This window comes from Lepus europaeus, chromosome 16 (genome assembly GCF_033115175.1).
Source record: "Lepus europaeus isolate LE1 chromosome 16, mLepTim1.pri, whole genome shotgun sequence".
Taxonomy (NCBI): Eukaryota; Metazoa; Chordata; class Mammalia; order Lagomorpha; family Leporidae; genus Lepus; species Lepus europaeus.
In genome coordinates, this window is record NC_084842.1 from 24,918,864 (window position 1) to 24,946,784 (window position 27,921).

Sequence of the window (27,921 nt, forward strand, 5' to 3'; positions counted from 1 at the left end):
GCTTCCATGGCCCCAGTGACACTGTGGATTGCTGATTCATAGGTAGCCTTTTCATTTCCTGCTATTAATAGAGCAACATATTCTGCTATTTCTACGTCCCCTCCAGTTTATTCTTCAGATTAGAGAAATTCACAGTCACTCTCTGACAACAGCACCTGGAATACTTTGTTAGGGCAGACATCCACTCAAATGAGGCATTTGTTTTATCACCCATTATGAATTGGCTGCACACTGATTCACCTTTTGGAGTAAAACCAGCATCAATTCTTAGAATAAAACGTAACAACCATGACTAAAATGTTGTTTATTTTCCTTGAGCTACCTCTTTTAATCAGGAATATGACAGATAATAGGGAAACAGATATTTGAACACCTTTTTAATAAAAATTTTACATCAACATTTTCGCAGAAGGAAGGAAGGGAGGGAGGAAGAGAGGGAGGGTTGGTAGGATAGGACAGAAGGAAGGAGAGAAAGAAACATAGAATGATATTCTATCCTCTGATCCACTCCCCAAATGACAACAACCAAGGTCAGGCCTGACTGAAGACAGGGGCCAGGAATTCTATCCTGATCTCCCTCTTCTGCTGCTTTCCCAAGTGCATTAGCAGGGAGCTGTAGCACTCATATTTTGATACTACAGAATATGGCATAATTTCTCAGTTCCAATTCTGACATGCTTTAAATGAATTACCAATTAAAATATGATTAACAAATTACTCTGGGGCTAAATGAAAATCTTGTATGAAAAGGTAATATGAAGCAATGTCTTACTTTAAATGTAATTCAATGTCTAATGTAGGTTCACTACAAATTTTCAAAAACATGGATTAAATGAAAGTGGATAAAATTGAGACAATGACAATACTGATGACAATTAAAACTTTAATGACACAAAATCATCTGTGAGGGAGACTTTCTACATATATGCATTTTCTAGATAACAGCATTTGATGGGCATCTTCTCCAATTGTATCTCCTATTTCCTTGACTACTCATCAGCAGGCACTGAGCTGCTGGCCCTGCCCTAAATGTCACAGGCTGCAGTGTTTGCCAGATGGCTGTGATCTTATCATCTCTTCCTTTGATTCCTATGAAGAACAGATATTCTTCCAAGCAATTTGCTGTTTCTGTTATTGCCTTCGAGAAGTTGAGAAAGAAACTTGCTAAATAAGTTCTTAAAAGAAATCTTCAAAAATCAGTGAAGGAGTAGAGGTATTGTTGGTGGAATGGAAATTCAGGGAAGGGGTGTTAGTTATCAGCTTGAGAGTCACATTTGTGAGGACTGAATTAACTAGAGGTCTAACCCTACACCAAGTGAGATATTTCTAGGTTACTAAATATAGACGAATGACTTCTTTTTGACTTTAAACGGGGAAGAATTTCAGCACATAGATGATTAAATCAGAGGCAGAAGTCTTATGTTCTAACAGTACATCTAGTCATGGACCTGAGCTCCACATAGCACCAGTATACTGTAGAAGAAACTACATCAGAGTAGGGGTGGGGATGATAAAAGGACAGATCTCTATCTAGTTCCAACCCTGTCTCAACCTCTGGGCAGAGGCTTATCTGCCTGTTGATTCCATTCCCTTCTAATATACAGGAGAATAAGCCAGGTGTATCCTAAGGTCAACCCCGCTGCGAAAGTCATTAACCCACCCTTTGAGGCACAGTGAGAGACTGAAGGCTACCAAAAGGAATTTCTTCCCATAATATATTACATATAAAGACAACCATGATTCTATGAAGAATGAAATGAAGGCCATATGGGTACAGTCAAAAGGAAAACTGAAAGTCATTTATAAGTAATCTGCACTAAGTGTAAAATCTGAAAAGTACTATAATAATTTTTCTTACCATAGCTGAATCACTGGTAAAATTCAAATAACTAATCTCCTTAAATCAAACCACTTAATTCCTCATCCTTTCAAATGATATTTTATGTAGATACATACATACATATATGTGTACATATGAGTCAACAAACACCTTTTAAAAATCCTGAAACTTCAATTAAAGTCTATCTTTTGGATCCATCGGTTGAAATGGAATTGGTCTGTGGATCCCTCTGTTGATAAATGTGTATATGTTTATTTGGATACTGACTGATTCAGGTAGCTCTGCATCTATGATGGTGATTAAAATACAAAGACTCTCTCTTTGGTGGACCTGACCCCAAGATCAGTAGTGACAAGAAAAATTTGGTATAGGGATTCGGAGTAGAGAACTTCTGTTCTATAAATGTAATGCCAAGTTTCAGTTACAGAAGACTTTTTCCATGATAAGGGCACAGCCCAATAATATAGTTAGGCTGTATCTGCATTTCTTCTCTTCAACTTGATCCAGATGCCATTCGTTGGACGAAGAATCAACTCTCCTGCCAGACCAAGTTCTTCCATTTTCTGGTTGGATTCTACCCAAAGCTTCCTCAGGATGCAGGAAAGAATTGTCTTTTCTTCCATAATGGCAAACTTTTGACCTTCAAATTAATGTAAACCATTACTTTAATTTCAGGTACATGTTAAACAGATAGGAAGTAATAGGCCCTTTAGCAATTTTATATTTTCATAGTAAGCAAGGAGAATCAAAATCACTTGGAGTCAAAAATGAAAGTTCTTAGTGTCTTTTCCTGTTCCCCCCCAGTACACCTGAATAGCTGGGGTCAACCAGGGACTCTGCATTTCAGCAGTATCCTGGAAGCATCCTGGACTCAGTCAGGGTGACTGGAGAAGCACTACTTCAGATTGTGTCCTGAGTCTTTATTTGCCAGAAAGTCACCAACCATGATTCTGATTCACTCATTGAAATCTGGCCCCCTTTTCTCATGCCTGCATTTATATAAGTGACAGAAGGAGAAAAATCAAGTTTTTATAATACATGGTGGTATACATTCATTTCTCTTAGGTAGTTCAGCTAACATAAGGTAAGTATTCTTTGTTTTGCAAAATACAAGTCTTAAAAGCAACAAAAACAAAAATCAGTTTAAACATAACTAATCATATATGGGACTGGCCTGTGGCACAACAGGGTAACCCACTGCCTGTAATGCCAGCATCCCATATGAGTGCTGGTTCGAGTCCTGGCTACTCCACTTCTGATCCAGCTGCCTGATAATGTGCCTGGGAAAAAAGCCAAAGATGGCTCAAGTGCTTGGGCCCTTGCCACCCATGTGGGAAATCTAAATGGAGTTTTAGCACCACCTGTTGGGGCCATTTGGGCAGTAAACCAGTGGATGGAAGATATTCTCTCTCTCTAACTCTGCCTTTCAAATAAATCTTTTTTAAAAATTATAATATAAATGAATTTTCTACTACAATAAATTATACTTTCATCTAAAATCCACAATATTTTTAGACTCCACCATGAAATTGATTACAGGCTGGATTGTGTACCCCAAAAAATTAAGTTGTAAAAGTCTGGACCCCACTACTTCAGATTATGACTATAGTTAGGGATAGGATCTTTAAAAAGGTCATTCAGGGGGCTGGCACTGTGGTGTAGCAGGATAAGCCACCGCCTGCAGTGCCAGCATCCAACAGTGCTGGCATCCTATATGGGCGCCAGTTTGAGTCCTGGCTGCTCCACTTCCAATCCAGCTCTCTGTTATGGCCTGGGAAAGAAGTAGAAGATGGACCAAGTCCTTGGGCCCCTGCACCTTCATGGGAGTCCAGGAAGAAGCTCCTGGCTCCTGGCTTCGGATTGGCTCAGCTCCGGCCATTGCAGCTATTTGGGGAGTGAACCAGCAGGCAGAAGATCTTTCTCTCTCTCTCTCTCTCTCTCTCTTTCTTTCTGGCTCTGCCTCTCTAACTCTGCCTTTCAATAAGTGAATAAATTTTTAAAAAGGTCATTCAGGCTAATCAATCCACCTTAATTAGGTTAAGGGTATATGAAGTTATTGAAGTTAGATGAGGTCACTAAGGTGGGCCCTAATAGAATCTGACTTGAGAAGTTAGAATACAGGCGCACACAGACAAGACCAAGTGCAGCCACAAGCGAAGGCAGCTGTAGTGCTTGCCAGGTGCCTGTGGTTTTATCATCTCTTCCTTTGATGATATCTGCAAGCCAAGGAGAGAGGCCTCAGAAAACACCAGTTCTGCCAACACCTTGATCTTGGATTTCCAGCCTCTAGACTGTGAGAGCATACATTTCTGCTTTATAAGCTACCCAGTCTGTGCTAATTTGTTAGGGCAGCCCTAGCAAACTAACAGTAATTTTTTAAAGATTCATTTTATTCATTTGAAAGGCAGTGTGTGTGTGTGTGTGTGTGAGAGAGAGAGAGAGAGAGAGAGAGGAGAGAGAGAGAGAGAATCTACCATCCCCTGGTTCACTCCCCAAAAGGCCTCAAGGAGGAGCCAGGAGCTCTTTTGGGTTTCCCACGTGTGCCCTGGGCCCAAGCATGTGGGCCATCTTCTGCTTCTTCCTAGGCCCATTAGCAGCGAGCTCATCTGAAGAGGAGCAGCCGGGGCTCAAAGAAGCACTCATAAAGGACGCTGGAGTAACAGGAAGCGACTTTACCCACTTTCGCCGAACCACTGGCGCTGACAGTAATGTTTTGAAACTACAATGCATGCCACAGTAAAGTGGAGGGGAAAGGACACCAGAGTTTAAGACTGTTGCACAAGGGCAATGGTACACCACGTCTCAAAGAAATCAGTGTGAGAAACCCTCCCATGTGGGCCAGAAGGGGCGGGTGCAATCTGGAGAATACAAACCTATGCAGTTCCTGGGTCCCGCAGAAAAAGGCACGTATGCGTAAGGATGGCGTCCCTGTGCGTTTTCGGGAAAGAACCGCTCCGGCCGGAATTCCTCAGGATTGGGGAAGTATTTTGGATCTCTGTGCAATGCATAGGGAACGATGACTGCTTGTGTGCCTTTGACGACTCTGAAACCCGCTGTGGAGAAGTGGTCAATATGTCGTGAGACTGGAGCGAGACAGGCGCCACAGACAAACCCACTGGCCCTCCTAGTCCTGCTGTGGAACACTTACCCACTTCACAGTCGTCACTGAGGCTACGGGCAAATAAGGGAACAGAAGGAAACAGGCGAAGGGTCTCCTTAATAACACATTCCAGATACTTAAGTTTCTTCAGGTCTTCTGAGGTAGCAGGACGATCAGACTTCCCTGATCAAAGCAAATGTATAAGTTGACAGTGAAGGAACTATCGGGGCTGGGAGGAAGGGGGCATCAAAGAAGAATATATGAATCAAGAGAGTGAATGTTAAATCCCCACAGATAAAGCAGAACTCCTAATGCATAACCATAATAAAATGAGACAGTATGCTGAGTACACAGAAACCAAACACAAAAGCCCATACATGACCCCATTTCCAATAAATACGCAATAGAGGCCAATCCACAGAGGCGGAAAGTAAATTAGTGGTTTCCAGGGGCTAAGGAAAAGGAGAGTGAGGGATGATGCTTAATGGTACAGTTTTTATTTGTTTTTTGGGGTTTTTTTTTGTGGGGTTTTTTTTTTTTTTTTGAGGTAAAAATGTTTTGGAATTAGACAGTAGTGAGAATCACACAGCAAGTACTAAACATCACTGCATGGAGCAGGTATTTGGCCTAGCGGGTAAGATGCCAGTTAGGTTGTCCATATCCCATAATGGAGTGGCCAGGATTTGACACCTGGCTCTGGTTCCTGACTCCAGCTTCCTGCTAACCTAGACCATGGGAGGCAGTGGTAATGGTTCAGCTGGACCAGTCCTCACTATTATAGGAGTTTGGGGTATGAGCCAGTGGATGGAGAGCATGCTATCTTTCTGTTTCTCTCCCTAATAAATAAATTTAAATAAAACAGCAAAAGGAATCAATATTTGCAATTTGGCACCCAAAGATTATTTGCTCAAAAATTTTAGAACTAATTTCAGGATAAAAGAAAAAGTGAGGCACAATATGCAGAAAAATCTGAGGAACAGCTAAACAGATTCCAGGAATAATTCTTGTGCTGGTAATTATGTGAGAGTAAAAAACACTTGTGAAATGATCAATGAGCTAGAAATTGCAGGGAATACAAAAAAAATAATAATAATGTGAACCTATTCCAAAAGAATTTCTGAGCTTTTGCAATACCAAATTAACTTCCCTGAGGCAATCCGAGAGATGTTACAATACTGCATGAATAGAAACAAGCTTAGATTGTCTGCATTCTTACCTCTTGAAATGAAATCTCAATTCCAGTACAATCTGAACACAAAACTGCATTTCCACCCTCACTCCTGAATGCATTCTACCACATGCCCTGAGTTCCAGCTCTCCCTCGTTCATCACAATTACCCTCCATGCCACAAACTCTCCATTCTGTGTGGCTGTGTATCTGGTTCCTCTTTCTAAAATGCCTTCCCTCTCCAGCTGTTTTTCCTTCTCCTTTTTTTTTTACTCCACGAAAGGGCATCAGATACCACACTGATGGCTGGATGATCCAGATTGTTTCTTTCTCACCTTCCAGTGATTGGGAACCTTCCAATGATTTTTTTAAAAAAGGATAAAACAGGCTGACATTATGGTGCAGTGGGTAAAGTCACCACTTTGACATAGGTGATGCCAGTTCGAGCCCCGGCTTCTCCACTTCCAATCCAGCTTCCTGTTAATGAGCCTGACAAAGCAGTGGAAGATGGCTCAAGTGGTTGGGCCCCTGAACCCATGTGGGAGACCCAGAAGAAGCTCCTGGTTCATGGCTTCAGGCCCTTGCAGCCATTTGGTGAGTTAAAGTGAAACAGCAGATGGAAGATTCTCTGTGTCTCTTTCTCTCTGTATCTCCCTCTCTCTTTCTCTGTAACTGTGCCTTTCAAATAAATAAATAAATATTTTTTTTAAGAAAGGAGGATAAAACTGAGGGTAGCCCCTTTGTGGTAGGCAGAACAATCAGCCCTCCCAAAATATCAGGTCCTAGTCCTTGGTATATATAAAGGTTGCCTTATTTGAATTAAAAAGCAGGGGAGATCCTTGCAAATTTGATTAAATCAAGAGTCTTAAGATGAGGAGATGACACTGGACTATTCAAATAGGCCCTGAATGCTACAATAAGTGCCCTTACAATAAAAAGGCACACACATGGACGAAACGGCAATGTGAAACAGAGACAGAGATTTTAGTCATGTGGCCATAACCCAAGGAAGACTAGCAGTCAGTATTTCTTCATATGCAAAGAATATATTTTTCCAGAAAGAGTGCAGCCTTAGCAATCAGTTGATTAAGGCTCAGTGATACTGATTTTGGACGCTTGGTATCAAGAACTATGAAAGAATAAATGTCTGTGTTTTTAAGCCTCCCAGTTTGTGGAAGTTGTTACAGCAGCAGGAAAGTAATACACACACATTGTTCATTCCTATTGGCCCCCCCTTTTCTTGTTTTGAACATGTACACTTAGCCTGGAGCAACGATCAGGAAAACAAAATTCAGGATGATAAGGACAGCAGAGGGAAAAGGCAGGTTTGAGAGCCTGGGATGGCCCCATGGCTTCAGCCTCAGGCCCTTTGCTCATTGTAGAGTAGAATTTTGTTTCCTACCGGCTTCACACAGTTTCTCTCTCATTTGGAGTCAGGCAGTTCAGTATGAAACAACTTTACTTTACCCCTCTGTTTAGCACCACCCGATTCCTGTGTGCCTTCTTCACTCAAGCACTCAGCCCACGACTCCATGCTTTATGCACATGTGTCTGTGGAGCCCATGAGACAGGGGACTTTGGAGGGCAATCACGTTTCTCTGTGCATCTCTGCCATCTCTCCCAGTGCAGTCACACGCGGGCAACTGCCGAATGACTGTGAGTGAACTGAGGAGGTTCTGCAAAGGAGACAGGAACTGGAAGCTATCAGCCCCCCTGCCTGTGCCAGGGCCTTTGGAACACATCCTCCAGCCCAAACGGCGCTCCTCTCTTAGGTGGATTACCCACAACCGAACTAGCAAAGGGGCCGCACATACCAAACACTTCATCCAGTTCATCGTCCACTTTTCTCTGCACTTCTGGATGAGAACCCAGTAGGTATAAAGACCAGTTTATTGCCGCTGCAGTTGTGTCGTGGCCCTACAAATGTTAAGAAAACAAGAATAGCTTGAAAAGCAGACGTATATTGAGAACATTAGGAGTGGCTTTAGTAACTGTTCTGAAGGGTCTCTGGATTTGACAGCTGCAATGTGGCTTCAGATCATCAGAACGTCACTCCATACAGCATCTCATTTCACTGAGAAGCAAACAAGCAAGCAAAGCAGTCTCTCTAGATGGAGGTTTGTGCTTGGAGATGCCATTTCCCTGCCTCACGGTGTTGCCCACCCAGAGGGAAGCGGTGGGCTGTTCTGAGAGGGGGCATTCCAAGGAAATGAGGCGAGTTAGACCTTTTTAATGAGAAAACATGTCTTTCATGAGCCGACCTGGCAGGTCCGTACTTCTCCACCTTCCCCCACTTGAAAGGCAGGATTTTCCTGTTGACGGAGGTCACCACAGGCAGACATGTGTATGGGTAATACTTATATTAAGAAGCTGATCAACAGCCTCATTCAATACTTGCTCCTTTTTAGGCGAAATGCTAAGACTGTGCCGAAACTAACTCAACGTATCTTCATGATAACTCCAAGAAATGCTCATTACCGATATTCACATTTTAGAGATTAAAAACTGAGGCAAAAACTGTATTAAAAAGGTTATTACATCACTTTCCCAGGTCCAGAGAGTTTAGTAGGAGGCAGAGACAGGAACTGATTCCCATGACAAGGCACAGCCCAGGCTGTACCCCTGGACAACTATGGTGTGGCCTGGATAAGCCTGATCTTGGCTACACCGCATCCCTAGCCGCCACCCATTCCATTTTTCAGGTATTAGCCTCTGATCTCCTTCAAAATGCTGAGGCCTTTAGGGACAAAAGAAGTACTGGGAAAATCAGTAGTTGTGGCAGAGCTCAGTGACTAAGACTTCTAGAATAAAAAGAGAGAGCAATCATGTCCTCTATGATGATCTGACTTTTCTACTTTTCCCGATGTGATGCAAGTGATTGTTGTAGTATTTCATTCTCTGAGCAGAAACCACTGAGGTTCTTGTTTTATAAATCAGCTATGAAATTGGATTGTTTGAAGCTTCCTCTGCGATTTATTTAAGTATGTATTTTACAAGTCTGTGATAGTGTAGCCTCACTGCATTTTCTTTTACAGGCAGTACCTTTATAAATTCTGAAACTTCAGACGAGATCTGGCCCGTTTCACTCAGTTGTTTACTGAGTTACATGAAAAGTATCAGTGTATCTCAAAAGACTCAGAAAATGGAATTAAAAGATACATTTATTTTTGGAGCAACGTATTTTTTGAAATATTTTTTGAAGACACAAGGGGTCTTCAAAAAGTTTGTGATAAATGCATGTTATGAAAAAAACTATGCATGGATTTCAAAAACTTCTGCACCCAAATGCATTTCTTTTAATTCCATTTTGCCACAACTTTTGGAAGTACTCTCTTGCCTTCATTAAATAATTTTCAATGTATTTTCCTGAGTTTGTGAGTGGAAGGCCAAATCAAATTGTAAAAAAACACATTTACTGGACTGACTTTACTTTTTCATTTTTCTGCTATCCCCAAGCAAGAGGAAGCAAGACATAAAGCACAGTTTATTGAAGCACATGGTGGAAGAGGAGAGGGACAAGCATTTTAGTATCTAATGGCTGGGCCCTGGGCGATGAAATGGAAGAAGTCTGGGGCTGTACGTACCCCATGGTGGTCACAGTGTTATAGGAACTCATGGGATACTACCTATTCAATGCAAAGAAGAAAAGAACTAGAATTGAAAGGACCAAGGGCACAAGAGATCATTAGTTCGGTGTTTCCATAAGTCAGAGATTACTGGTGGGAGTCGTATGTATGTCTGTGTGTGCATGCGCACATATGTGTACATGTGTGTATGAGTGTGCTTGAGTATATGTGTGTGTTTGCTGGTGTGTGTCCATGCGCAGGGAGGAGATGTGAGGTCTTTTCACTTCAACATCAAATACTAAGCGTTAGTACCTGTTGTACGCTTTCTATGTGTCAGGCACAGTTCTTGGTACACTTTTCAAAGTGTCATTATGAGACTATTTAATAGTCATTGTGACTATTAAATAAGGCCTGTGCTATTAAAATAAGAATACTGATGGGTGAGAGTTGTGGAAAAGTGCGTTTAGATGTCCCTTGGGACACACACATCCCATATTGGAGTGCCTGGAGTTGAGACCTGCCTCAGCTTCTGATCCAGAATCTTGCTACTGTCCACCCTGGGAGGCAGCAGGTGATGGCTAAAGTGCTTGGGTCCCTGGCCACCCATCTGAGAGACTCAGATGGAGTTCCTGACTCCTGGCTTTGGTCTGGGCCAACTGTATGTTTCAGGCATTTGGAGAATGAACCAGCAGATGATTTCTCTCTCTCTCTCTCTCTCTCTCTCTCTCAAATAAATAAAAAAAAAATAGATAGGCTTTAAAAAAAACACTGAGGCCAGAAAGGCCAGGTGAGGTGAGCAAAGTCACACTTCTAGAACATGCTAGAGCTGGGATTTAATTCCAGAGCATACATACTTAACATCTCTCTACTTTTTAGCATGTTTGAATGTCCATTTTCTGCTTAAGATTTCTTTTCAATAAAGTACTCTCTTGAAAAAGAAGTTTAAAATGATTGATTCCATTCTTCTCTTTAACACAAAAAGAAATTGTGACAGATTTGAATTGATCAGAATTATCTCATATGGCTAATTACTACAGAGGCAGAACTAGAACTAGGCTTTTCGGAATCCTAACAGCTTTCTTCTGCTGTGTTGGACAACCTTACTCCACAAAGGGAGATAATGCAATCTTATTTGTCTCTTTTTTCTTTTGTTGCCTGTGCTTTTGGGTTCATATCCAAAAAAGTAGTGCCTAGACCATTATCATTGAGGTTTTCCCCTATTTTCTTCCAATAGTTTTACAGTGCCAGGTCTTACATGTAAGTCAATCTATTTTGACTTGATTCTTGTATATGGGATGAGATAAAATGTCTTTATTCTTCTGCATGTAGATATCCAGCATTTTCCCAGCAGCATTTATTGAAAAGACTGTCTTTCTCCTCTTTGTTGTTGGCATGTTTGTAAAAAATCAGTTGGCTATGAAGTTGTGAACTTGTTTCTGGGCTTTCTACTCTGTTCCATTGGTGTATATGTCTGCTTTCATGCCACTGTCATGTCACTGCTTCTCTCATTCTATCTCTCTCTCATAAATCTTTAAAGAAAAACGTTCCATTTAGATAGTAGTAATAAGTTCTGGTGTTCTGCTACATAGCTTGGTGACAAATGATTATGCATACTTCAAAATTGCTAAAAGAATGAATTTTAAATGGTCACCACAAGATGTAAGCATGTGAGGTGATATAGGCCTATCAATCAGATTTAGTCATTCCACAATGTATATATGTATCCCATAAACATATATAATCATTATTTTCCAAGTAAAATATTTTTTTTAAAAAGAATACCTGAAAGACTGGCATTGGGGCATAGCAGGCAAAACTTCCACCTGCAATGTGGGTATCTCATATGGGTGCCAGTTTGTGTCCCAGCCGCTCTACTTCTGATCCACCTCTCTGCTAGTGGCCTGAGAAAAGCAGCAGAAGATGGCCCAAGTGTTTGGGCCCCTGCCACCCACATGGGAGACCCAGATGAAGCTCCTGGCTCTTGGTCTTGGCCTGGTCCAGCACTGGCTGTTGCAGCTATATGGGAAGTAAACCAGTAGATGGAAGAGATTCTCTCTCTCTCTCTCCTTCTCTCTCTCTCTCTCCCCTCTGATTTTCAAATAAGTACAGAATTCTTTTTAAAAAAATAAGAATGCATTCACATTTGCATTCTATCTAGGTGGCTGCAGTAGCAGCAGCCAACACAAAGATTAGCATGCAATGAGCCATTGAAAACTTGACACCTTTCACTTTCCTTGGGGGATATTACTATATGAGTATTTCAAAATCCATTTTTGTTATCTTCATTTTGCATTCCACACATAGAGAACGCCACTCTTTGTAATACTTAATGCAATACTTAAAACGATATTTGTGAAATGCACTTTTTCTTTAAAATTAAAGACCAGAAATCCCTTTAGAATCACAACCCTGTTAAAGTCTTTATAGGAGGGCTGTTATTATGTTTCGCTAACCCAGCTCATGGCACTAACTAAGGGCTCACTTGTTAGAACTTTACAAAGGATGTAGTAAAAATGGACTTGTAGGATTGGGAGGTTAAGAGGAAGCAGGAGCAATAAAAAGAACTGAGAGCAATTTCTGGTTGCTCTCTTGCTGGGAAAAAGTCTGACTAACCTTGGGTTTTCTTAAGAAAAATATTAATCTTTTGAAGTACAGAAACTTCTCAATTTGATGCAATCCCAAAAGTTAATTTTGGTTTTCACTGCCTGTGCTGTTGGAGTATTTTCCAGGAAGTCTTTGCCTGTGCCTATATCTTGCAGGGTTTCTCCAATGCTCTCTAATAATTTGATGGTTTCGGGTCGTAGGTTTAAGTCTTTAATCCATGTTGAGTGAATTTTTGTGTAAGGTGATAGGTATGGGTCTTGCTTCAAGCTTCTGCATGTGGAAATCCAATTTTCCCAGCACCATTTATTGAATAGGCTGTCCTTATTCCAGGGTTTAGATTTGGATCTTTGGTCAAATATAAGTTGGCTGTAGATGTTTGGATTGATTTCTGGTGTTTCTATTCTGTTCCATTGGTCTATCCATCTGTTTCTGTACCAGTACCATGCTGTTTTGATAACAACTGCCCTGTAGTATGTCCTAAAATCAGGTATTGTGATGCCTCCGGCTTTGTTTTTGTTGTACAGGATTGCTTTGGCTATTCGAGGTCTTCTGTGTCTCCATATGAATTTCAGCATCATTTTTTCCAGATCTGAGAAGAAGGTCTTTGGGATCTTGATGGGTATTGCATTGAATGTATAAATTGTTTTTGGGAGAATAGACATTTTGATGATATTGATTCTTCCAATCCATGAGCATGGAAGATTTCTCCATTTTTTGGTATCCTCTTCTATTTCTTTCTGTAAGGTTTTGCATCAAATTGAGAAGTTTCTGTACTTCAAAAGAAACAGTCAGGAAAGTGAAGAGGCAACCAACAGAATGGGGAAAAAATATTTGCAAACTATACTACAGATAAAGGATTGATAACCAGAATCTACAAAGAAATCAAGAAAATCCACAAAAACAGAACAAACAACCCACTTAAGAGATGGGCCAAGGACCTCAATAGACATTTTTCGAAAGAGGAAATCCAAATGGCCAACAGACACATGAAAAAATGTTCAAGATCACTAGCAATCAGAGAAATGCAAATCAAAACCACAATGAGGTTCCATCTCACCCCGGTGAGAATGGCTCACATTCAGAAATCTACCAACAACAGCTGCTGGAGAGGATGTGGGGAAAAAGGAACACTAACCCACTGTTGGTGGGAATGCAAACTGGTTAAGCCACTATGGAAGTCTGTCTGGAGATTCCTCAGAAACCTGAACATAACCCTACCATACAACCCAGCCATCCCACTCCTTGGAATTTACCCAAAGGAAATTAATTTGGCTAATAAAAAAGCCATCTGCACATTAATGTTTATTGCAGCTCAATTCACAATAGCTAAGACCTGGAACCAACCCAAATGCCCATCAACAGTAGATTGGATAAAGAAATTATGGGACATGTACTCCATAGAATACTATGCAGCAGTAAGAAACAACGAAACCCAGTCATTTGCAACAAGATGGAGCAATCTGGAAAACATCATGCTGAGTGAATTAAGCCAGTCCCAAAGAGAAAAATATCATTTGTTTTCCCTGATCGGTGACAACTGAGCGCCAAAGGGGAAACCTATTAAATGAACACTATAAGCAACAATGAACTGATCAGCTCCTGTCCTGACTTTAGATGTACAATGTAATATTTTATCCTTTTTGGTATTTGCTGTTATTGTTGTTGTTCTAGTACTGTTGGTTGAACTCAGTAATTAACACACAATTATTCTTAGGTGTTTAAATTTAACTGAAAAGAGATCCCTGTTAAATCTAAGAGTGGAAAAAGAGAGGGAGGAGAGGAACAATTTGGAACATGCTCAATCGGACTGGCCGCAAATGGTGGAGTTGGAAATGTGCCAGGGGATTCCAACACAATCCCATCAGGATGGCATGTACCAATGCCATCGCACTAGTCCAAGTGATCAATTTCAGCTCACAATTGATAGCTCTGATAGCCCTAAGAGTCAAAGAGATCACACAAACAAGACAAGTATCTGCTAATACTAACTGATAGAATCAAAAAGGGAGAGAAAGATCCAACATGGGAAGTGGGATACACAGCAGACTCATAGGATGGCAGATGTCCTAAACAACACTCTGGCCTCAGAATCAGCCCTCAAGGCATTCAGATCTGGCTGAAGAGCCCATGAGAGTATAGCAGGCATGGAAAGCCAAGATACCATGGAAAAAAAAAAAAAAAAGACCTAAATGAATGATCTCTGTGAGTGAGATCCCAGTGGAAAGAACGGGGCCATCAAAGAAGGAGGTACCCTTCTCCGAAGGGAGGAGAGAACCTCCACTTTGACTATGACCCTATCGGAATAAGATCAAAGTCAGCGAACTCTAAAGGCTTCCATAGCCCTGGCAACTCATGACTAGAGCCTAGGGAGATTACTGATGCCATGAACAGGAGTGTCAAATTGTTAAGTCAGCAACAGGAGTCACTGTGTACTTACACCCCATGTGGGATCTGTCCCTAATGTGTCGTTTAAAGCCAAGTGATGCTATGACTGGTACTGAAACAGTATTTTTATACTTTGCGTTTCTGTGTGGGCGCAGACTGATGAGGTCTTTGCTAATTATAGACTGAAGTGATCTTCTGTATATAAAGAGAATTGGAAACGAAAAAAAAAAAAAAAAAAAAAGGAAGGAAAAAAAAAAAAAAAAAAAAAACAACCTGGTGTTAAAATGGAAATGGCATAGAAAATTAATTAATTTGAAAAAAATTTTTGTAGGATCTCTGTCTTTAATGTGCTGTACATTGTGATTTAATGCTATAATTAGTAATCCAATGGTAGTTTTTTCACTTGATGTTGCTATGTGGGCAAAATGTTGAAATCTTTACCTAATGTATACTAAACTGATCTTCTGTATATAAAGAGAATTGAAAATGAATCCTTACACGAATGGAGGGAGAGGGGGAGCGGGAGGGGGGAGGGTTGCGGGCGGGAGGGAAGTTATGCGAGGGGGGAAGCCATTGTAACCCATAAACTATACCTTGGAAATTTATATTCATTAAATAAAAGTTTAATAAAAAAAAAAAAAAAAAAAAAAAAAAAAAAAAAAAAAAAAAAAAAAAAAAAAAAAAAAAAAAAAAAAAAAAAAAAAAAAAAAAAAAAAAAAAAAAAAAAAAAAAAAAAAAAAAAAAAAAAAAAAAAAAAAAAAAAAAAAAAAAAAAAGAAAAATATTAATCATTAGTCAAATCATTTTCTGAAGAAGGTAGTTGACTAGTACTTAATGAAGTTCTTACATGTTGTACTTTCTAATGATAATACAATGAATATTCTTTAGCTATATTAAACTACTTTAACATTTGACCAATTTATTAAAACCAACTAGAAGTTGTTAATGATATCTGAAAATACTAAGACAATAATAAAATACCTCAAACATGAAGGTGTCGACTTCTTCTCGAATATCTTCATGACTGAGCTTGTTCCCTTCTTCATCAGTCACAGTCAAAAGCAAGTCAAGAAAAGCCTTGCGCTTGATGGTGGCGGGGGCACAGCTGCTGTCAGCATCTTTGTGTTCTTCATCTGTCTTCATCTCACTGACCCGCTCTGCGATGACCTGTGTGATTTAAATGCCAGCCATGCTTCTGTTTGCACTTTGAGAAGGCCTTCTAGCACATTTTTCCCATGGAAATATGCTGGTTCAACTTATTTTTTTTTCCTAAACCTGTCCTTCTATTTCCATCCCAACAACAACTTAGTCTCTTCTGAAAACAGAGTAAAGTCTCTGTTAACTTTTACAGCGTTATTTAGTGAAACTTTTAAACTTCATGTCATCAAATCCCTCATTTTCAAGTGTTATTTTTGTTATCTTTGCGACAAGGGGATGGCATCATAGTCTGCTAACTAATGCCCTAGAGGTTTCAGGAAGTGGCAGAGAGGATGCAATCATCATATAATAGGCTACTTATCACTCTTAATCTCATTTTGCGCTAGAGAAAAGAAACGGTGTGTTGACCTGGTCAGTTCACTCTGGTGCTTGCTCGTCCTGTCTGCCATGCTTTTTCCTCAGATGCCTGCCTGGTTTACTCCCTCTCTACTTTCAATTCTCCGCCATTGTCACATTGCCAGAGTCAGGTTTCCTGATCGTTCTACCTTAGTCCCCAACAGTCTCTATCTTCCTATCCCTACTTCATGTTCCCCCGACATATTATTTAGTGTCCTTCTCCTCTAACACTGCCAGCCGTGTGGCAACGAATTTGTCTTTGTTCAATGATGTATTTTCAGCCTCTAGAGTCCTTCCTGGCATTTTAAGAATGGATGAATAAAAGAATCAAAGCCCATAAACTTAATCTGGTTATATTTAACATAAGCTGCTTCTAGTGGCAGGCATGAATATATTCTAAGCTCTTTGAGGACAAAACAACATTCCTGCTTTTATTCATTATGAAACTCCAGGTGTCAAGTGCTCAGCTGTGAATGTAATTTTCAAGATTTATTAAATGAGTAATATTGTCCATGTAGTCTGGATCTCAGTAAGCATTGATATTAATGTGTGAGATTTAAGGGAAACAGAATTGTAAAATAGGACCTACTGGTTTTTTTTCTACCACCAGGTGATTACTATATAATCCACTGTGAGAACTCAAGCCAGCACCTCATTCGTCTAGCACCTATAGAATTATTAGCCACCTAATTTGTTTGTGGTTGAGCCTAACTCAAGTTTAGGAAGTGATTTCAATACCTTTAACCAAAATTTATGGCAAACAAAAAAATAGCTTTTTTCAGTACATTAAATTATAATTTGGTGTATATTTTCTAAGAAATCTTTCTTTGTGATAAGCACATCTTTAAACACAAAGATTGATATCTTATATTCACAAGATTTCTATTTCCTTATTATTTTTGAATTGGAAATAAAATAGTAGCATCTACTTGTTAATCTTTTCCAAGTTCAAGTCACAACTTTAAAAGTCCTTTGCCTTTGAAAACCACTGTCTGGGGCCAATGCCGTGGCTCACTTGGTTAATCCTCCGCCTGCAACGCTGGTATCCCATATGGGCACCGGTTCTAGTCCCAGTTGCTCCTCTTCCAGTCCAGCTCTCTGCTGTGGTCGGGGAAGGCAGTGGAGGATGGTCCAAGTGCTTGGGCCCTGCACCTGCATGGGAGACCAGGAAGAAGCACCTGGCTCCTGGCTTCAGATCGGTGCAGCACCAGCTTGTAGTGGCCATTTTGGGGAGTGAATCAACGGAAGGAAGACCTTTCTCTCTCTCTCCCTCTCACTGTCTATAACTCTACCTGTTTAAAAAAAAAAAAAAAAAAAGAGGCTGGCGCCACGGCTCACTAGGCTAATCCTCCGCCTTGCGGCGCCAGCACACCGGGTTCTAGTCCCGGTCGGGGCACCGATCCTGTCCTGGTTGCCCCTCTTCCAGGCCAGCTCTCTGCTGTGGCCAGGGAGTGAAGTGGAGGATGGCCCAAGTGCTTGGGCCCTGCACCCCATGGGAGACCAGGAGAAGCACCTGGCTCCTGCCATCGGATCAGCGCGGTGCGCCCGCTGCAGCATGCCAGCCGCGGCGGCCATTGGAGGGTGAACCAACGGCAAAAGGAAGACCTTTCTCTCTGTCTCTCTCTCTTACTGTCCACTCTGCCTATCAAAAAAATAAAAAAATTAAAAATTAAAAAGAAAACCACTGTCTAATCCAAACATTTTCCAGCAGACTCATATGTAGATCTTTGTCTCTTTATTCCTTTAGCACAGCATCCTGTTTATTAATAAATATTAATATCCCTTATCATACTTTGCAATTATTTACTATGGATAACCTCTGCTACTAAAATAGATCAAAGCACACTTTGCAATTATTTGTTTCTACAAATAATTGTAGCAGAGATACCCTCTGCTACTAAGCCATCTTCCTTTAGGGTAGGGAACACACAAGTTTTACTCCTTATTATAGTTCCAACAATTGTATATTATTTGGCACTTAGCATGTGCTTAATTAGTATTCGCTGAGTACATAATTTAAAGGCAATTATGCTGACCACTTATTTCCATGATCATTTGGTTTAACTTTTATTTCATGAAGCACAGACAAGTGGCTCTACATTGGTATGTATATAAAACACAAAAATCACAAACTTACAAGTTCTAGAAATGGATAGTTGCAGTGATTGTACAACAAGGTGAATGCACCAAATGCTACTGAATTATAACATGGTTATAATGATGAGTTTTATGTTATGTTTGGCTTACCACAATAAAAACCATCAAGAACTTACATTGTTGGTAAACCTATGTAGGATCTTAAGGCACCTTCTTTGTTCCCATCCCTCTTTAAACATAAGGTACCAAAGGTCAAGCCAAAGCCAGGGCATTTTCATTCTTCGGAATATCATGTCACTCATCCTAGAAAGAAGGCAAAGGCAGCACCAGTGATTCCATCGGAAATATTTGTTTCTTAGGCACATGTTTGGTGTCTGGCTTCGACGAAACTAATAATGGGGGGAATGATGATGACTGGTCCTAGAGAGTGCTAAGAGCTCCACGTTCTATAATCAACAACAAAGGCTTGGGATATTACACATCTCCTAAAGATTAAAAAAAAAAAAAACACACACACACAATGTGTTAAGCCAGCATTTGAGAAGCTGGCATCCCATCGACTGCCAGTTTGAGTCATGGCTGCTCCATTTCCAATCCAGCACCTTGATAATGAGCCTGGAAAAGCAACAGAAGATGAGTACTTGGGCCTCTGCCCCCCACATAGGAGACCAGGATGGAGTTTCTGGCTCCTGGCTTTGGCCTGACCCAAACCTGGATGCTGTGGCCATTTGGGGGAGTGAAACAGGGAATGGAAGATCTCTTTCTGTCTCTGTCTCTCCCTCTCTTTGTAACTCTACCATTCAAGTAAATAAAATAAAACTTTAGAAGTTCTTTAGAGGAATGAAGCATCTTCTGTAAATCATCTCTACCAAATAGTTTCTGGTCTCTACTTCTGTTTCTTCAGGAGAGTTCCCAATATCCCAAGGCCAGATGGGGCTTTTGTAGCAAAGGCTAATATGATGTCTACCTCATTTTAAGGTCTATTTATTTATTTGATCACTCCCCTGGAATAAAACAAAAATTGACTGCCCTCTTCTACAAGAAGTGCACATTAAATTCACGTTTAGCACGTGCTGCCCGCAACACCTGCTTTGTTTCCAGTGACAGAGCAGAAAGACCATAGCATGGCCGTCCCTTCAGGACCAGCTTGGAGTTCCTCTCAGAGGACATGTGCTTGCTTCCCTCTCCAACACCAACCTAATTGTTTTACAGTAATTACAGTAATTCATAAGTTTATGCCTGTCCCCCATGCTGCACTTTTTCATGTACCACCATAAAGCCAGTCAGTGCCTGTGCAAGGGCTGGCAGATGATACATGCTCAAAAAATGTTTGTTAAAATGAAATGTTGGGGCTAGTGCTGTGGCACACTGAGTTAAGGCCTCTACCTGCAGTACCCACTTCCCAAATGGGCACCTGATCAATTCCTGACTGCTCCTTTTCCAGTACAACTCCCTGCTAATGTGCCTGAGAAAGCAACAGAGTGTTTGGGACCCTGTGCCCATGTGGGAGACCTAAATGAAGCTCCTGGCTCCTGGCTTCAACCTGGCCCAGCGCTGGCTGTTACAGCCACTGGGGTTAGTGAAACAGTGGATGGAAGATTCTCTCTCTCTCTTTCTTCCTCTCACTGTGCCTCTCCCTTTCTCTCTGTAACTCTGCCCGTCAAATAAATAAATAAACCTTTTCTAAAGAAGCAATTAAATGTGCAATGGACTTAGGATACATCAAATCAAATCTTGGTCCTGTCTCTTAATAGCTGAAGAATCACAAGCAGTTTTAATGTAAAAATGATGATTTCAGTTTAAAAATAATACCTATTCAGAGAAGAATATATAAGAAGATTAAAACCAAAACAAAACACAGTAAGAAAAGCACATACACAAAATAATGAAAACCACAACTAACATTTTGGTATAGTATTTAAGTTTTCTTTTCTATGAATCTTTATACTATAGTGATTATCATAACTACCAAAAATTTTTATATTTTTGTTGTCACTAAGTATCACATCACATCATAATGGAACCTCAATTATATTAAAAATACTCATTTTAAATTACTGCATAATCTGGATATGCCATAATTTGTATAACCACTTCTTTACTGTTAAAATATGAAGAAATTTCAAAGAGTTCATGGAAAATTTGTATTATCTTTTTATATTTAAAATGTATTTTTGCATTTTAAAGGCAGAGTAATAGAGAGAGAGAGAGGTAAAGAGAGATCTTCCATTTGCTGCTTCACTCCCCAAATGGCCACAATGGCTGAGGCTGGGCCAGACAGAAGCCAGAGTTAGGAGCTTCACCTAGGTATCCCAAGTGGGAAGCAGAAGCCCATGGATTTGGGCCTTTATCCAGTGTTTTTCCAGGCACATTGGCAGGAAGCTGGATCAGAAGCAGAGCAACCAGCACCCAAACAAGTGCTTATATGGGATACTGGTACTGCAGGCAGAGGTTTAACCCACTGCATCACAGTACTGGCCCCTAGCATTATTTTTTAATTCCAGTTTTCCACAAAGTTTTGAAGTTCCCTTATACGTGCTTAAACAATGAGGTGGCCGGCGCCGTGGCTCACTAGACTAATCCTCCGCCTGCGGCGCCGGCACCCCAGGTTCTAGTCCTGGTTGGGGCGCCAGTTCTGTTCCGGTTGCTCCTTTTCCAGTCCAGCTCTCTGCTGTGGCCCGGGAAGGCAGTGGAGGATGGCCCAAGTGCTTGGGCCCTGCACCCCATGGGAGACCAGGAGAAGCACCTGGCTCCTGGCTTCGGACTGGTCCAGCACCGGCTGTAGCAGCCATTTGGGGAGTGAACCAATGGAAAAGGAAGACCTTTCTCTCTCTCTCTCTCTCTCTCTCTCTCTCTCTCTGTCTAACTCTGCTTGTCAAAAAAATAAAATAAATAAATAATGAGGTAATTTTTATTACTTTTTATTTATTATTCTTTAAGATTTACTTATTGATTTATTTGAAAGAGTGACAGACAGAAAGGGGGACAGAGAGAGAAAGAGAGACTCTTCCACCCACCAGTTCACTCCCTAAATGCCCACTACAGCTGGGGCTGAGCAGGACAAAGCCAGGAGTCAGGAACTCCATCCTGTTCTCCCACATGGGCAGTAGGGTGCCTAACTCCTTATTCAATCTTCCACTGCCTTCCCAAGTACTTTAACAGAGATCTGGATTGAAGGCAAAGTAGCCAGTCTCCAACTTGCACAGTAAGGTAAGATGTTGACATTTCAAGCAGCTGCTTAACCTACTAAGCAACAGTGGTAGACCAAGTTAAATTTTTGAAATAACAAAATTTGAAATAACAAAAATTTTGAAATAACAAAAGATACAAAACAGCAAAGTTATTAGCAATGTGTTAAGCCTCAGTCACTAATAATTTTAAAATAATTAAAAGGACTGTGTTTACCTGTAGACAGCACGGACATACTCAGAATCTTCATTACTCTGAGCACCAATATTCTTGCCCATTGCTGTTTCTATAAAAGACGAATGAGAAGCAAACATTGAATTCATGCATACATCTTGTCTTTATTTTGCAGTGAGAGATTAAAAAAAAAAAAAAAGACACAAGTCTTGCTCTGTTCTTACATAGCTCAGAACTGTTCTTTCCCCATTGCTCTTTTCTCGTACCTCCTGCTTCTCCTCCTCCCTGTTCCATTCTTTATTCCCTGGCTGCCCTGCTCAGAACCCTGGGAGTGGCTGCTGCTTCCCAGGAGGCTGAGTCAGCAGAACCATCCCAAGGATTCCAGTGTCCTTTCCAACCCCTTCGTTAGTCTTCCCAGTGGAATGCTACTTTCTATTTGGGCCATTCCACCATAACTTTGTAAACAAACCCGTGAGACTTACCACAGATTATATCTAAGGCACAAAGAGTGATGTAAAAAAAGCAGTTAAATGCTTCTTGGTCAACGTGTTTTTCAAGTTTATGAACCAATATATTTGCTTGTTCATTCATGATATCTAAGAAATCTTCCAGAATTGTAAAATGGAAAGTGGGTGTTAACATTTTTCTCCTGGAGCGCCATTTGTGTCCAGTACTAGAAATGCAATATATGGTTACAAATCAAAGAGAGTGACATCCAAAACAGATAAAGCATGAACATAGCCAAGTCAACAAAATTCTGAAGCAGTTTAACCTATAGATCTTCAAATGCTTCGATCATCATGACAAAGATGGTTATATAATTTTCATATATTAGTATAAAATATGAATATCGTGGGTATTGTTCCATAATAATAATATTTAAAGTGGTATTCATAAAATTGAAAAATTTAAGAATTTTTCATAATTTCTAAGCTCCAAGTTTCTAAAAATAATGTCTTTGCCACTGCGTCAGTACCTTAGTCCTCAGATATTCACATGTCCATGATCCTTCCCTGACCTTACTGTGATCCAGCTCTCCAAAATCCCTCCAGAAGAGTTGCTTTTCTCTTGCTTGGCCCTCCCTCAGAGGATGGAGTCATGGTCACAGTTCCTCAGATGCCATTCAAGGATTGAGGTCACTGTGCTCCATGTACTTTTCTGGGGCTGACAGCCTTTTTGATTGGATTTTCTAGACTCTCCTGCCCCAGACACTCCTTTGCTTTACTCCATTCATCCATCGGGACGCACTAGTTCTCCTTGGCACCTTGTGATAGTCACAGCATGGCTAGAGATGACTGCCCACCCAGGAAGCCTGTCCGTCAGTTAGCAGAACCTTTCCCACCAGCCTCCCTTCTGCTTCTTAATAGTACTGCATTGCTGCTGAAAACCGACTTTGTGTCACCTTCTGAAATAACAAGTTATACATAGAAGCAACTGTTTCTATCAGACTGCTTTTCACATGTACACTGACATACCTTGTAAGGAGTCCTAGGCCAAGCCATGGCTCTAGGAACTGGTACATAGAGGATTTGTTAATTTGCTTTGAACTATTTAAAATTACCTTTGGAAGAGAGAAAAAAAATATTTGAAACATATATAGACATCAGAGCAAGTTTAATTTCAGGAATACCTGGCTAGGACACAACTGCTTTTAAGGCAATATTCATAACTTTTATTTCCTCTCTCATTCACTTTCATTCCTGTGCCTCAATGAAATTCAATTAGAGTATAACTCATTCAATTTAGGGGACTAAACAGAGTTGGGGGAAAGAAAAATACCCAAGGTAATTCTCCAGTTCCTGCTATGGACTAGAATCTAAGAGGACTCATTTACTGGGTGGGGAGGAGGGGACAGGCAGCAGGTGAGTCTGGAGAAGGACTACACCTGAGGAGATGGACATTTGGGGTTCATTTTCAGGTACATGAGTTTGAGGCATTCAAGTTGTCACGATCTGAAAGCACTTGTGAAGCTTGGGTCAAAGCCTTGAGCTAGAAATACACATTTGGCTATCTCCAGCATCAGGTCACATTGGAAAGCACGAGTGTGATTGGATCATCTGGACTCAAAGTCAGGTAGGAGAAATGATGAGCATCGAGGATGGACACAGGATGCTCCCCAGGCTTTTTGCACAAGTGTCCTGCTATGGACACATCTCTACCTGCATATTCAAGGCCAACTTGGAAAAAATATATATCTTTCTGCAAACTCTAAAAGAGAACAAATATTTTGTTACCTGATAAAGCATGTGCATAGATAACTTAGTAATGTTGGTCTCCCTAGCGTTCACCTGAGAGACAATGGATGGTACATACAAAGCCTCAAATATGAAGCCTATGCTACAACACAGCAGGTTAAGCTACCTCCTGCTATGCTATGCTGGTATCCCATATCAGAGCATCAGTCCTGGCTGCTCTGCTTCCACTCCAGCTCCATGCTGCTGTGCATGAGAAAGCAACTAAAGATGCCCTAAGTGCCTGGTTCCCTGCCACTCACATGGGAGACACAGATGGAGCTCCTGACTCCTGGATTCAGCCTGGGCCAGCCCCAGCCATTGCAGTCATTTGGGGAGTGAACCAGCAGAAGGAGGATCTCTCTCTCCCTCTCTCTCTCTCTTTCTTTATCTCTCCCTCTCTCTCTCTCTCTATTACTCTGCCTTTCAAATAAATAAAATAAATATTTTTAAAAGCCTAAAATATTTAATGAGATGCTCTTTGTGCTAAATGAAATATAAGAACACATTTCTTATATTTATTCTGATGAGATTCTTGTACTGCCAGATGCACAGTGCAATACTGGTCTTATTTACCACATACCCACCTCCACATTTTCTGCATTATAAAGAGCCACAACTGGTAGTGGCCCAAGCCAGAGTTTCAGCAGTGGCAGGTGTCGATATTCTTCTGTGTACTGAATTAACTGCTGGAAAAATTCTGGAAGAAAAAAATTAATTTTCAATTCAAGAAGAAAAAATGTTGCTAATGGTATTGTGCAAATGTGTATTTCCTCATTTTGAAAAACAGACAAATTATATAATATGGTATCATTACAGTAAGCTGGGTAAAGGACAGATGTGAACTCTGTACTATTTTTGCAACTTTTCTGTAGGCCTAAAATGATTTCAAAATAATATTTTTCATAGCAAGTGAGTACAACATAATGAATGTTAGTTACGAGGGAATAATTACTTTTAAGATTTGATGTGCCAAAGTGTGCATTCCTTTTCATTGTTGCCTGATACCACAGAGCTAGTGAATGGTGGAATCTGACTCTGTGTCAAGACACCAGGCACACCACCATAACCAGTACCTTGCGACAGTGCCTCAAGAGCTATCAAAGTTGCTGTAAAGAAGGCTGGGTCAAATCACCACTGTCCAAACGTCCTGCTCCATGCTGATGTGCCTGCCTTCGGGCCAGGGAAGTCTGAATCTGCGGTTTAAGTTACCAGGCCCAATCGCTGGGGCAGGCAGACATGAACAAAACAGACACTGAGGCTAGAGTTCAGAGGCCAGCTAGTAGCCAACTGCATACTCAAGATGAGATTCCTGAGGTCAGAACTGGGACACAGCCACAGAAAGGATCGCCTCTTAAGAAAGAGACAGTGTAACTGAGATCAGAGACTACATCTTAGAACGTTCTCAGCACCCTCAGCTTGGCTGAGCTGAATGCTGGGCACAAAGCAGAGCCCTCAACCCTGAGTAAATGCTTGATTGACAAAGAACTTACTCTAACACAGTGCTCGACAGCAATCTGAACACTTTGCATGCATTAAACTTAATCTTTAAAATAACTTTAATATATAACCACCTTAACAAATACAGAAATACCTCTAACAGCATTAAACAACTTCTCAAACAACTTGGTTACAAAGCTAGAAAATGAGCAACTGTTTTCCTGGTGCCAAAATCTAGTACTTATTGATGGAATGAAAAGTCACTTTATAAATAGTAGTATATTGTCATTCTCTTTGAGAAAGTAACTCCAAAGCGAATTACTTTAAATAGTCCAATCAGTTCACAGTTTGTTTTGAAACAAGTCTTACTAGAAATTTTAATTCTTGGGATGCCCATAAAAATATTGTATGATTTCTTTTTCTTTTTTGAAAGAGTTATTTGTTTAAAAGGCAGAGTTACAGAGAGAGAGATCAATTGATCTTCAATACACTGATTTACCCCTCAAATGGCTACAACAGCCAGGGCTGGGGCAGGCCAACACAAGGAGCCAGGAGCTTCACCCAGGTCTCCCATGTGGGTGGCAGGGGCCCAAGTATTTGGGGCATCCTCCGCTGCCTTTCCAGGCACATCAGCAGGGAGCTGGATAGAAAGTGGAGCAGCCAGGACTCAAACCAGGGCCCATATGGGATGCTGGCATCACAGGAGGCGGCCCAACGTGCTATGCCACAATGCCCGGCCCTTGAGACTTCTTAAGGACATCAGTTTTAAGGGGGAGGGGGGGCTTATATTTCTACACAATTTTTTTTAATATCATAAATCTCAGAAGAGGAGGTTGGTTCTTCTTTTAGTAAGAATCAAGTTGATTTTTACCAATGTGATTTTCATCTTCATATATGTGTTGTTGAAGTGCTGGTAAAATTAGTCATGTTGATATTTGTTGGCAAAACATTTTACTTGAATTTCTTCTGCCAGAAAATAATTCCAATATTCTTGTAAAGATTCTCTCATGAGAGTTCCCATGAAGTTGGAATGACAGTGTTGTTTTTATTTGGGGAAACAGAAGTGAAAGTGAAACTATCTGTTAAGTTTTGGAGTTAATGCCCAGCCTGTAAAAATATTGTTAACAACTAATCTGCAGAGGAATGGGATTGATTTTTTTTAAGAATTTATTTATTTATTTGAGAGGTAGAGTTACAGACAGTGAGAAGAGACAGAGAGAAAGGTCTTCCTTCCATTGGTTCACTCCCCAAATGCCACAATGGCCAGAGCTGGGCTGATCTGAAGCCAGGAGCCAGGAGCTTCTTCCTGGTCTCCCACGCAGGTGCAGGGGCCCAAGGATTTGGGCCATCTTCTACTGCTTTCCCAGGCCATAGCAGAGAGCTGGATCAGAAGAGGAACAGCCGGGACTAGAACCAGCGCCCATATGGAATGCCAGCACCACAGGTGGAGGATTAACCTGCGCCATGGCACAGGCCCCAGATTTTAACACATGAGCTTTGGGGACAATCTTTTCAACTCTGGGTGTCACAACGTACACACTCATGAAAATGAAGTGCTAAGGCTTAACTCACACTCGCTGATGGAAGATTGCAAATGCCAGGTGCTTTTGAGAACATTCTAACTTAATTCACCCTTCAATAAACAAGACTTTGAAAAACTGCCATCTAAACATCTTTGATCATGCCACCTCCTCAGAAATATGAAGGTCAAGAAGGAATGGAAGTAGCGGCCCAGACTTGTGATGCAGGAGGAGGGTTGAGAGGGGGCATGCAAAGCTCCAGTCTTGTTTTCCAAAGTCAGAGAGTTCTGAGCAGCTAGGAAGAGGGCAGAAAAGAGAAAAAAAAAAAAGGAAAAAAAAAAAAAAGGAGGCGTTTGGAAATACTTCATTCTATGTTAGACACAGAAAATGTGTATTGCGGGATGAAGTGGCAGGGCTGGGCGGGGAATGGCACTAGCAACTCTAACAGGTGGCCAAGGGAACACTGGGTGCAACCGGGATTCCTCTCATCTGGCAGTCCGGGCCTCAGGCTCCGGGGTCCAGGTCCACGGCGAAGACGCGCGGGGAGGAGCCGCTCGGACCCCCGGGCGTGGCTCCGGGATGCGCTCCAGCTGGATGTGCCGCGAGCGCGCGCGAGCAACCCCGCAGCCTTACCTTTCCCGCTCGGTTTCATATACAGCGCGTGTCCCACCAAGGGGAAGGGGCGGCCGATGGTGGGGATGGGCCTCATCTGCTGCCATTTCCGCGCGTAGCTCGCCACCATCTGCAGGAGGTTCAGGAACAGCGAAGCGCCGGCCAGGGACACGGCGCTCGCCGCGCCCCAGAACAGCAGCTTCTGTCCGACGAGCCCCAACCAGAGCCACATCCTCCCTCAGGGCGCTCGCGGCCGGCGGCTCGGGAACCGCGGTGGCCACGGCCGGGGGCGGAGCTGCCGGCGAAGTCCAGCTCCAAGTTCAAGTGCGCGGGTCCCGGGAGGAGGCCTGGAGGCAGGAATGGCGGCCAGGGGTGGGGTGTCTGCGTGCCCAGGAGGAGGAAGCAGAGCTGGCCGCACACCCACGGCATCGCCTTGCCCCTC

At 41.5% G+C, this 27,921-nt stretch overlaps 1 protein-coding gene across 2 annotated transcripts; it reads right to left on the minus strand.

Annotated features, from left to right (window-relative positions):
- Nucleotides 1–863: 863 nt before the first annotated feature.
- LOC133774881 (cytochrome P450 4V2) lies at nucleotides 864–27,921 on the minus strand. Of its 2 annotated transcripts, none has more exons than XM_062212847.1 (11): nucleotides 27,501–27,910; nucleotides 24,495–24,607; nucleotides 23,152–23,237; nucleotides 22,159–22,349; nucleotides 21,719–21,788; nucleotides 18,490–18,616; nucleotides 15,644–15,829; nucleotides 7,923–8,025; nucleotides 4,989–5,123; nucleotides 4,714–4,893; nucleotides 864–2,480 (listed from the first exon to the last, which is right to left on the minus strand). In XM_062212847.1, the coding sequence occupies exons 1-11, from the start codon at nucleotides 27,709–27,711 to the stop codon at nucleotides 2,308–2,310; spliced, it is 1,575 nt and encodes a 524-aa protein (XP_062068831.1). In that variant the 5' UTR covers nucleotides 27,712–27,910; the 3' UTR covers nucleotides 864–2,307. The 2 variants fall into 2 exon arrangements, with proteins under 2 accessions (XP_062068831.1, XP_062068833.1); XM_062212849.1 differs by lacking the exon at nucleotides 864–2,480 and adding an exon at nucleotides 2,528–2,829 and having other exon boundaries at nucleotides 27,501–27,921.

Coding starts and splice junctions, on each gene's coding strand:
- LOC133774881 (XM_062212847.1), bottom strand. CDS start 27,711: ATGTGGCTCTGGTTGGGGCTCGTCGGACAGAAGCTGCTGTTCTGGGGC. Junction 21,789..22,158: donor TGCCTTAGATATAATCTGTG/GTAAGTCTCACG, acceptor CGTCTTTTATAG/AAACAGCAATGGGCAAGAAT. Junction 4,894..4,988: donor CAGTGACGACTGTGAAGTGG/GTAAGTGTTCCA, acceptor ACTTCTCCACAG/CGGGTTTCAGAGTCGTCAAA.